At 36.5% G+C, this 12527-nt stretch overlaps 1 protein-coding gene across 1 annotated transcript in view; it reads left to right on the top strand.

The window, feature by feature from the left end:
• PLA2G4A (phospholipase A2 group IVA) overlaps nucleotides 1–12527 on the top strand; it is a 168444-nt gene that overhangs the window by 130436 nt on the left and 25481 nt on the right. Inside the window, exons 11-13 of the mRNA XM_072648363.1 lie at nucleotides 3494–3631; nucleotides 3732–3824; nucleotides 10452–10523. Coding sequence (XP_072504464.1) covers nucleotides 3494–3631; nucleotides 3732–3824; nucleotides 10452–10523 — 303 coding nt within the window. The remainder of the gene's footprint in view (nucleotides 1–3493; nucleotides 3632–3731; nucleotides 3825–10451; nucleotides 10524–12527) is intronic.

The following is a 12527-nucleotide window of genomic DNA, read 5'->3' as shown; positions in this document are numbered from 1 at the left end:
TCCTCTCACGCATTTAATCAGTCTTCAGTTATTCATATATATTCATTCATATATTCATATATATATATGTATATCTAACGTATAACACCTATATATGTGCAAAGATAATGTGCTAGGAGAGGAATGCAAACAAGAAATTAAAATAGTCCCTGCCCTTGAAGAACCCGCCTTCTACTGGAAGGGCTGGGAGACATGAACGTATTGATATAATTAAATACTATGTGCAAAGTAAATATGAAGCAATTTCAGGGTCAGGGTGAGAACTTAACAACTGGGGAAACCAGGAAAGATCTTCTGCAAGAGGTAACTGAACTTTGAAGGGAGCTAGGGATTCCCAAGGGTGAGGGTGAGGAGGGAGAACACATGTAGGTGCTAAGTAAGGGCTTGTTTGCTTATTGCATTGAATTAAGCAGATACTGGAAATGTATTGTAGCTATCCAGAAGCTGAAATGCATGTCTTTCGTGATACTCTACCTTGGGTTAGCCCTTTTTAGAGCTCTATAACTAGTTACAGAACCCTTATATTTAAAGAGGAGCTCAGGAGAACAGAAAGAGTAAAGAGATTAAACAAAGATGATGGAAGAGAGTGGAACAAGGCGTTGGATTGGGAATCCGGTGCTGCTGCTAAGCAGGTGTTGGGCATAACTTCTTTAGAGAGTCTCCCGTGGAGCTCTTCTACCCTATGCTGTAATTCTGGGAAATGACTAAGTAAAGAGATTTCAGTTCTAGTCAGTAACATCAAAGGTAACAGATTGGGGAAATAATAAAATATTTACATTCATTCATGCAGCAATTTATTAAATACTTCCCCTGGAGCTGTGAGAAGACAGTGAATACTTGGTTCTTGCTCTCATGGAGCTTACGCATCTACACACACTATAAAGGGTTTTATATTTTGTATAAACTATCTGTAAACAACTCCAATTATTTCATCTCTTAGGAATTATTTCATTATGTTAGAAGCATACTAGAGACCTACTCTTTTTTTCCCATTCTGATTCTTTAAATATAACACCTGAAGGACTTGTCTTGGCTTGTGGTATCTGAACAGAATACATCCACTTTCTCGCTCATTAAATTACTGAAGTACAAACAATACCATCATGTTGATTCACGTTGGCCACCTTCCCCATATCCGATAACATTCCTCTGGGGAGCTGGGGCAGGTTCCAACCCTGCTAAGCTGACAGCCCTTTTACGCCCAAGGCTTAGGCTCTTCACTTCTATTCTTAGTATAACTGACCTTGGTGACTGGCACCAGTTACACCCTGCACTGAAATAATCATTACTAATGAAACACACTTAAATAGACATTTCAGGAATGCTTTCATTGAACCTTTGTTTTATGTGCCTGTTACTTTAAGAGACATAATTTTACTCATGAAATAAAAGTACTCTAGTGCCATCTTTTGGAAAGAATTGGGGTAAGATGAAATGGGGGAATACAGGGGGGATTTGATTCATTCATTTGTTAATTCTTTTAAAAAGCATTGGGCTTGGTCCCTATGTGTATGAAAAAGAAATATAAATTAATGGTCCCTCCTCTCTAGGAGCTTACAGTCTCATTTGGGAGATACAATATTTTAAAAAAAACTAAAGTAGATAAATGTCAAAGTGTTATAAATAATATTAGCTGAATTTTTGTTGTTCATTCACTTCCGTTGTGTCCAACTCTTCATGTCTCCATTTAGGATTTTCCTGGCAAAGATCTTGGAGTGGTTTGCCATTTCATTCTCTAGCTCATTTTAGAGATAAGGAAACTGAGGCAAAGAGGGTGAAGTGACTTGTCTAGGGTCACATAGCTAATAAATGTCTAAGGCCACATTTGAACTCAGGTCTTTCTGACTTTAGACCTGGAGCTCTCTCTAGTGAGCCACCTAGCTGTCCTTATTATTTGAATAGATAGGATTTTTAGAAATTTCTGAGGAGTGGAATGACTTGATAAAATTGGTATTTTAGATTCCCATAAAATTTCCTTTCTCAATGTTTAAAATATCTATTGCAGAATGTTTGAAAATGAGCAGGCCACAAGGCAATTCATAACCCACAAACTTCCTGTTTTTGTATGAAATAAGTGGGAAAAATGTTCATCATTCCTCTAAAGCTCTTCAAAATCTTAAAGATGTACAATGCAAGACATACTGTCAACCTTTAGAAATAGTCATTTTGGATCTTAAGTTTTTAACCAATACCATTCACCATCTGTAAGAGATAACTTGTGCTTGAGTGATAAGTTAATTGTTCCAGCTACTCACCTGTTAGAAGGGCAAGATCAGAAGTATCCATACAAGTGGCAAATTAATACATATTTGAGGAGCAATTTCCACATTCATTCATTCATCCAAAAATGTTTAAGAGCTCTCTGTGTATCGAACACTCTTCCAAGGAGTGAAATAGGCACAGGGTCAAAATGAGACATAGCCCTTGTTCTCTTGAACTTAAGGTCTCACATGTGGATAAAACACTCACCACAGCCAGGGCTCCTGTGCTAAATTGGTATTTAATTCCAAGTGGAGTAAAGGAAGTCTCTTCTTGGGATGTTGGATGAAATGTAGTAGGCAATTTATGAGCAGATATAGAAAAGAGTTACACAGGACAAACAGGCATAGATGAGTGGTGATCTGCATTGGTGGAGGTGATACTGAAATTGAAGAAATCATAGGTCCATTATCTATTGACTCCTGATCAAGTCAAGTTAGCAAGCATTTAATAAGTACCTATTATGCCAGTGGATGGAACACTGGGCCTGCAGCCAGGAAGACCCAAGTTTAAATCTTGTCTTAGACAGCTGTGTGGTCCTGGGCAAGTCACTTAATCTTTGATGGCCTTAATCCAGTGGGGAAGAAAATGGCAAATCTTCCATTATCTTGGACTCTCTTCTCTTTTATTTCCATTTTCTTTCTCATTGTGATCTCATCAGCTTCCAGGGATTTAGTTGTGTCTATACAGAAGACTCCCAGATGTATAATATCCATGGGGTTTTCTTGGAAAAGATAATGTATATGTATCTGTAATTTCTCCTGAGTTCTAGACCCACATGATAGTCTTGAGACTAATTGAGACTATTGGATATTTGAAAAAGCAGGTGCCCCACAGATGGTGAAAATGGACACATCCAAAACAGAACATGTTATTCCCCACCCCCAACACTACCCCATTTTCAAAATTCCTTTTTACTGTTGAGGATAACACCATTCTTCCAGTCACCCACTAGTATAACTTTGCTCTCATCCTGGACACTTCAGACTTTACAGATGAGGAAACCAAGGTCCAACGAGATTAAGCTGCCCAATCTCACAGAGTCAGTGTCAAGTTCACGATATAAACCTAGGCCTCCTGGTTTCAAATCCAGGACTACTTATACTATATCTCATTGCCTGTACTCAGATTTTTGGACTATGGAAGAAAAAGACTAGCAACTATAAAATGGTGAACATGATCTGTATGTATCTTTGTTTAGAAATTAACTAACTAATTTTTTTGTAACTTTCAGATTGGGTGGAATTCAGTCCATATGAAATTGGGATGGCTAAATATGGTACATTTATGGCTCCTGACTTGTTTGGAAGCAAGTTTTTTATGGGCACAGTTGTAAAAAAATATGAAGAAAACCCCCTACACTTCTTAATGGGTATGTGATCAGGCCCTGGTAATTCAGGATTACTTAGTACTTTTAGATTTGGCTTTTTCTCATTTAACTTTTATTTTCTCTCTTTGTTTCTTCTTTTAAGGTGTTTGGGGTAGTGCATTTTCTATACTGTTCAACAGAGTCCTGGGAGTTTCTGGTTCCCAAAATAAAGGATCGACCATGGAAGAAGAATTAGGTAATTCGAAAAGAAAGAAAATACATATATACATAAATTTTATTAAGATAAATTCCAGAAATTGAAAACTCAAATGTTATTTAAAAGATAATTCCCAAGATTATACATCAATATGGGATCTCAGAGGCCTTAGATAAGGCAACTGAGAGCCAGGAAGTTGGACTTTGTCAAGATTCACCAAGGCAGTAAGCATCAGATTTAGAATTTAAACTCAGATCCTTTGAATTTAAATCCGGTACTCTTTCCACTCTACCATAATGCTATCTCTAAGCTCTTAGTGATTAGATAGAATCAGTGTACATACTTCATTTAAACGTTCAGATTGATTTGACTTTATGGAATCTATTACATTAAAAAATTTGAAAACTCGTAAAACAATAATTAATGAGCTCAATGAATAAGCTTCAGGTTTTTTTTTTTAAAATCTTACTGAAGTTTCTTAGTTAGGTGATATAGTGATTAAGATATAGCATGTTGGGTCAGAAAGATCTGAGTTCAAATCCAGCTTCAAACACTTACAAGCTGTGTGACTCTGGGCAAATCACTCAGCTTCTCTCAGTCACTTCTGTCACCTGTAAAATGGAAATAGTAGCCCTACCTTACAGATTTTTTTGTGGGAATCAAATGAGTTAACATATGCAAAGTACTTTGTAAACCTTAAAGTGCCATATAAATGGTAGCTATTTCTTTCCTGTATATTTCTTCATAATCTAAAGTCCTTTTCAAGCACTACATCTTTTTCTTTATTTCTTATTTTCTTTTAGTTACCATATTATACACATTTAGATGTCCTTATATGCCTATCATCTTCTTGAAAGGCCCTAAACTTATTTTAGGTGTCTGTAGCTGCCCTACTGTGATAAATTGGAAACACCTTTGGCTGTATACTTTAGGGAGTCAGAGGGTTCAAATCTTACCTCTGATGTTCTTTCCCTGGATGACTTTGGGCAAGGCCCTTAACATCTCTAACCTTTATTATCCTTATCTATAAAAATAAGAGGTCTCTGAGGTACCTTCAAACTCCATGCCTATGGTCCTATGAGTTCAACTCCAGTTCTATAAACTTTTATTAAAACCTACTATGTTTAAGGCACTGAGGAAATGAAAAGAGACACAAAATATTCTTTCCTTCTATCAGCTTACCTTCTACTTAGACTTTTTATCAAGTAGCCATAGGCAGGGGTGGGGAGCCTCAGACCTTGAGGTCACATGTGACCTTCTAGGTCCTCAAGTATGGCCCTTTCAACCTTCAGAGGTTCTGTGAAGTTTGGATTCAGTCCAAGGATGACTTGAGGACCTAGGCGACTACATGTGGCCTTGAGTCCTTAGCTTCCTGACCCCAGGCCATAGGTCTTTTGATCGTATTTTTAACATTTTATAGTATTGAGAACATATTGATAGATAAATTTCAATGATGATGTTTCTTGACTTTATATTATGTTTATCCCTAAAGCACCCATCTTTCCAAACCCCATGAGTTGAGTTTTGTGCCTAAAGCCTGTAGTTATCAGTTTATTTCACAGGAAAGAAGCTAAGTAAATGAACCACATCTATAGAATGAATTGTTTCCTTATGGATGAGAGATTAAGACAGAATAAATAGGCTACTCTAATTAGGAAAATTGAAAAAAATAGACTTCAGAAATTTCTATTCTTAAATCTTTGTGACTCCACAGTTTTCATTGCTGAAAATGTAGAATATATGAAAGTTTTACCCCATCACCACCTTCATTTGGACTGTATTTTAACTTGATTTTCCTACAAAAGTAAGATGGCTTGACTGGCCACAAAAATGTGTGGAAAGCTGAATTTAGAGTTTAGAATTTTAGAATTTAGAATTTTTCAAATCAGCAATGGAGCATTGGGATAGCAGCAGAAAAGTGAATGAGGACTGTGACCTACCAGCAGAGTCCTTGTAGAATGTTCATGAAGCCTAAATCTCGCTCCAAGACACATTGACACAGAATAGAATGGAGAAAATTTTTAAAAATTAATTATTTATTTTCATCCCTAAATGAAGGAAATTAAGGAAGACTTATTATTGCCAGCATTGCTATTACAGGATTTCCTAATTAGCTGTATTCATGATCATCCTGAAAAGAGTCATCATAATAGCATTACTTAGGATCCCTGGTGAATTTCCTTATAGTGAAAATATAATTAATTTTTATTAACAGATCTTTTTAATTATCCTTTTACTTATATAAATTTCTAAAACCCTTAACACTTTCTCTAGGGATAAGGTTACCATTTGTGGCCATAGGAAATTCTCTTTTCACAATATTAAAGTTATTGTATAATTTCGTAAACTTTGAAGATAAAAATCTAAAGTGAAGATTTTTTAAATAAGGTTTTATCATTAGTATCTATACGAAGAAGGCCATCTACCATGAACTGTTTACTTATGAAGGCTCAGAGTGGGATTGAGACAGAGAAAGTCAAATGTCAGTGGAGAGAGGTGGCTTTGATTTTTTTCCTGCAGCACATGTTGGGTGAAGGCACAACCAATAAGAGAGTTATTGTTCAGTCTTTTAAGTCATGTTCAACTTTTCCTGATCCTATTTGGGGTTTTCTTGGCAAAGATACCTAGGATGGTTTGCTGTTTCCTTCTTCAGCTCATTTTACAGATGAAACTGAGACAAACAAGGTTAAGTGACTTGCCCAGGGTAACACAACTAGGAAAAATCTGAGGCTGGATTTGAATTCAGGAACATAAGTCTTCTTGACTTTAGGCCTGGCACTCTATTGCACTGAACAACCTAGGAAGATTTATCTTCCTGAGTTCAAATTTGATTTCAGACACTTACTAACCATGTAATTCTGGACAAGTCACTTAACCCTGTTAGCTTCAGTTTCCTCATCTGTAAAATGAGTTGATGGAAATAGTATACCACTCCAGGATCTTTGCCAAGAAAATCTGAAATGGAGTCATGAAGAGTTTTGCGTGACTAAAAAATGACTGAACCACAACTCATACCATGCCCTCTTCTATATGGATGATTGAGGCGATAAGCACGTAGTTAGATGCATTACATTAGTCTTAGGATGGTAGTTTAAAAAGAGAATGATCTCTCAAATGAAACTGGAAGAATAAGAAACAATGATAAATTGAGTATAACCAAATTGATAAAATAGAAGCTATATCTGATTCTTTATTTCTACTTAGCATAGTTTAATAAGATTATGTCATTTTTTTAGTCAGTGTCCTAATAGGGAAAGAAAATGCCATTCTTACCATTTTATGTGAAAAGAAATTTTTCTCTTCAAACAATCCTGATAAATTCTGAATTTATTTTTCTGTGGATCAGGAAAGGGATGGGGCTGAAATGGGTTGAAAAGTGCTTGGGACAACGGTATATAACCAAGAAAGCAAGATTTTTGAAATAATATAGGTAGAAGAATTCTTTTACTATGAAATATCCATCCTGGTTTGTGGTTAGAGATTTGGCAGCTCTGTGTAATATTTCTGAAAATCTGTGGGTGAGACTTTCAGGAAATCATTCAGGTTTAGGGCCTCTAGGTGGCCTGATCTGGTAAACCTGGTGAGATGAGGGGGTTGCTCAAAATTAAAACAAAGAGGTCACTGAGAGTTGATTTGGAGCAGTAGTTTAGTTTTTACTCATTATCATTTCAGAAGGTCCTAAGTATTTTTAGTTTTTTTTTTCCCCAGGTGTTTCTTAAGAAAACAATTCATACAAACTTTTTTGTATTAATGTTTGGGTAACTTCAACTTACTGCTACTTTAACAGAAAACAGACGAAGAAAATTGTTCTATTTGAAAGACTACTAGTCTACAGTCAAAAGACTGGGATTAAATCATGGTTTGATTATTTGATACTCATATAATCTTGGGAAACTTAACACCCTATCTTTGGATCCCAGTTTCCTCACCTGTAAAATGAGAGCATTGGAGTAGTTGACTTTAAAGATACATTCCAGCTCTAAATTCAAGTCTATGAATATGAACTGCCAAAAGTTTTAACCTTTAACAAACCCTGGTTAAACATAAAAATTTTAGGCACAGATATCTATTAGAAAGACACTGAAAATAGCCTCATCTACCAAGGACAATATTCAAGGAAGTAGCCTTTTAAAGAATATATTCTAATGGGGAAAGACAAGACATAGAAGGAAACTGAAAGGCAGGGGTAGGGAGAGGTACAAGGGTCAAGTGGAAGGAGTGTTAATACATCAGGGAATATCTGGTACAGGGCCATCTTGTTGCATGTAATTGAAACCAAGCAGAGCTGCAGATGGAAATTTGAGCAGTACTAAGGAAAGCTTTGGGAAGAGTTAAGTGCTCCATGCTCCAGCCCTTTCAATAGAGGGCTGATCATATTTAGGGTACTGCATTCACTTCTGGATGTCATATTTTAGGCAAAGCATTGATAAACTGGAGAATGTACAGAGAGGTAACAATAATACTCAAGGGTCTCTAGTTCATGCCATATGAAGATTAAGTTGAAGGAACTGAGAGTGAGTAGCTGGAGGGGAGAGTACATGATCTTCTAGTTTTGAAAAGAAATCTCTTTCCACCAGCTGTTTTCTTGACACTCTATACTTCTTTAGCATTTCTTAGCAGGCTTCTCACCCTGAAAGCCCCCAATGTTACCTTCCTCCAATTAGGGAGTTCCTGACAAAGCCCCATTCTGAGAAAGTGCCTGGGCCAGCCATAGTTCCTCCTTCATTCCTCCTTGGGCTTTGCTGACTTTTTAGATTTTTCTACCATATTCCTGAAGGCCTTAGCCTACAAAGGCCAAGGTCTCCCATTCCATTCTGGGCTGTCTGCAGTCATCCTGATGAATATCTGGTCCCTGGATCCAGATGACTCAGGAGGAGAAAGAGAGGCTGGTGACCTCCTGCACTCAGAACAAAATCAAGTGCAAGTCATGTCATCATTTGTCTAATGTCTCTGATGTCCTCTTTGAAAATGAAGGACAAACACAAGCCTTTTAAATAAAACTGTGCAATGTGAAAAAAAAAAGTAATATATCACCAGGGAGAAGCAGGGCATGATGAATAGAGAGCTGGACATGAAACTACGATGACCTGGGTTCAAGTCTTGCTTCTGACAAATATTGTCTATGTTACCCTGGGTAAGTCACTTACCTTCTCAAAGCCCTCAGCAACCCTCCAAAACTGTGATATCCAGAAAAAGGTCATGACCAGAATGGGTAAATACATTATCTGGGTATTCCTCCTATATATAAAAAACACAGGAAAAGTTCCTACTATCCCTACTGAGGGAGTAAGAATGAGAAAACAACCACAAAATGTCCTTCTAAGCATGTCAATGTGACTACATGCAAAGAAAATATAATCTTTTTTTTCTTCTTGGATCATTGTAATTAGATATCAGTAATCATTTGTTAATTTTCCATATTTAGCTGTAATGACACTACAGTGATTTTGTTTATGAAGACCAGTTCAAAACTGAAAACACAAGATTTAAGTCTATGTGGCCCCTGTCTGTAACTGTAAGATAATCCTTGAATGCATCTGAGTTTTTTGGTTTTGGCTCATTAACTAACTACCCAGGAATCCTGGCAACCTTCTGTAGGTACGCTCATTGATTTAGTGGTTGCTTAGGGCTATGTGCTCTCATGCCTGGTGCCTACTCGGAAACGACCAAATATAAGCAAAGAGGCCTGTGGGAAGTAGAAAGTGCCTATTAGAACATTCCTGGGTTCAAATGTTGAAAATTCCATCTATGCTATTACATTTAAACACACACACACATATACGTACTTACGCACAGACATATAAACCAATATTCTATTGCATTAATTTGAAGGTAGGAGAGATGGGTGGGTTCAGACCTGAGATTTCAGTGGGTGTCTCCCCACTAAGTCTGTATATATCAAAGAAAGTTTTTAAAATTCACTTACCCTCTATATGCTTTTTTTCTCTTGACTAAAAGTAATTACAAGGAAAATAATTTCAGGCAGGGTCACAGAAATCTGGAAGTTTTCCACAAGAGTGAAGGTAGATAAGAACATCTTCATATTTCGTTATTGGGGGACTTTCCATTTAGAGAAAGATAGCAGGGCACAACATTTTGCCCTTTCCTTTCTTGTCACCTCTTTTTCAAACCTTTTCCAGGTCTCTGCCTTAACCTAAATGCTCTGGCGTAGCTGGAACTCTATTTACTTACTCTATTTGGATGGAATTGAAAGTGCATGCCTTGTATGGGCGCATTTCATTGTGGTACAAGTTAGTTCAGAAAAGAAAATTGTATCTTACACCAGTTTTTCACCTTAAGAAAAATGACATGTAGGTCCTTCTAGATTTCTTTTTCTCATATATTCACCTTAAAATATCTTGTCTTCTTTTTAATTATCAAAGCAAGGTAGATTAGTGAAAAAAAAAAAGAAAATGAATTATTTTTTTTCTGGAAATAACAAAATAACATAGAACAAATAACAAAGAACTTCTTGGAATAAGGACATGACTGTTATCATGATTAAAAAAATAAAGAATAAAATGTTTAAACAGATTCAGTTGCTGCCTTGCTGAGATTTTTTTCCCTTAATGCTAGGGAGATCATTAAAAATGTATTAAATTGGTCAGATTGATATTGGGAACCAAGAGCAACACACGTTATGATTGTTTTGTTTGCTTTCCACAGAAAATATCACAGCAAAACATATTGTGAGCAATGATAGTTCAGACAGTGATGATGAATCGCAGGAGCCCAAAGGTAAGAAACCTTTCTCTACAATGATTCAACAGTAATAGAGGCAGCTCATTCTTCTCTTTATTTTGTAACTGTGTTTCCTCTGCTGAGCCCATCTGGGCCTCCATTGATTATAAGTCAACAGAACACTGAAGGAATGGAAAGCCCTTCTGAAAATTCCAAGAAAGTGGACCCAAAATGGCAAATGCTTCAATTGTACCAAAGTGTGCATCAAAGAAATACTATAGTTTTGTTTCATAACTCTTTGCCTAGACCTGATTCAACTCACCTTCAACTTCTCAAAAAACATTTTTGGGTATATAAAAGTCAAAGGAACATTGAGCCCAAAGAAAGACTAAAATTGAGGATCACTTGAAATCTGATCGCTAACCCCTAAAAGATCCCCCTACTTCTTTTTCTTGGAAATTTACATTTTCTTAATAGAGTTGGTTTGTAATGCCATGCATTCCCAGGAAGTATTGAAACTGAGGCTTCGTTGAGAAAGGCATATTGTCTGGGACAAGGGAGGTGATAATCCTGCTGTATTATGCCCTGAGCAGACAATATCTAAAGTATTATGTTCAATTTGAGGCACTAAATTATATGAAGGCCATTGAGAAATGAGAAGACTTGTAAAGGAAGGCAACTAAAACAGAAAAGGATCTTGAGATCACGCAAAGGGAGGAAAAACTGAAAGAACGTGTTTAGTCTAGAGGGGAGAAGTTTGATGAAGGGCATAATAGTAGTCCAAGTTTTACAGAACAAATCCTTTTGTTAAGGGGATTTGTTCTTTGAAGTCTTTCAGTCAAAGAGCCTCACTTGAGGACCTAGAGGGCCACATATGTGTTTAGGCTTGGGAAGAATTTATGTTTTTCTTATTTACTTGTATACTTTCATATTACGTACTCATGTATAAAATGATGCGTCATAAGGTACGATCTTGGACAAATCACTTGGTCTCCCTAAGTTTCAAATATCAAGATCATATTATCAGCTCTGCTTTGTTTATGGGTTTGGTACAAGGATCAAATGAAATTCATCATTGTGAAATTTCTGTGAAACTAGTTCATGTGAGGACTAGTTCAAAACTGAAAATAGAAGAAAAAACACTTTATAATCTATGATTGTTTACAATGTTGGTGAAAATAAATAATGACTTATCTTCTGACTAATGGGTTTCTGCCTTCAGTGTTGTGTATCTCAAACGTAATGGGAAAGACCATGAGCAGTGGTGAAGGATTAACCAAATAGGACCCAACCCTTGAGGAAAATTACTGTGGGTCATATTCCATATCCTGTCTAGCCTAAGAGTTGAATGATGAACTTTTAAGTGTAACCTGGAGAGGTAAAAAGTTTTTTTCATGACATTTAAGATCTCTCAAATCAGAGAGGTGCTGTAGGAGTGGAAAATCAGGGAAGTTATCTCCATTAAAAATTTCACATTTAGCTATGGTAGCATTTCTTCTACCTATCCTCCCTTCCCCCCCCCCCCAATATCCTTTTCTCAGTCACCTATTGTTTGTGAATATGAAATATATATATATATATATATATATATATATACACATATACATATACATATATACATATACACACATCACAATTAGGAATTAAGGCACGTAGGGCAAATTCAGTGAGGGGGAGGGGTAGCACAAAGGACAGTAGATTACAGAGAGCTGTTGAGCTGGCATTGGTAGGCAAAAGAAAGGAGAAGGTAAGAAAGTGGGACTCTTGTGGCATCATGTACTGTAAAATGGGGCTTACTATAAGGTACAAAGGATGGTGACTCAGAGAAACACTGTAGGGAGGAAGTCTCCCTGGAGGTCCTTTTGAGAAAAAGCCCCAGTTGTGGTTTTGAACTGGAAAATAAACCAGGATCATTTTTAGGGGGGACTATAAATTATATATTTACTCTATTTATTTGTGTGAGGGAGCTCATTTGTTTATATCCCAAATCATAAGAAATAGAAAATCAGAAATCCTAATGTTTAATGTTTAACTTTTGAATTGACTTGACCAAAACTATTA

Source organism: Notamacropus eugenii, chromosome 2 (assembly GCF_028372415.1).
Source record: "Notamacropus eugenii isolate mMacEug1 chromosome 2, mMacEug1.pri_v2, whole genome shotgun sequence".
NCBI lineage: Eukaryota > Metazoa > Chordata > Mammalia > Diprotodontia > Macropodidae > Notamacropus > Notamacropus eugenii.
Note: the sequence above shows the minus strand (reverse complement) of the source record. Positions and strands in the feature narration are given on the sequence as shown.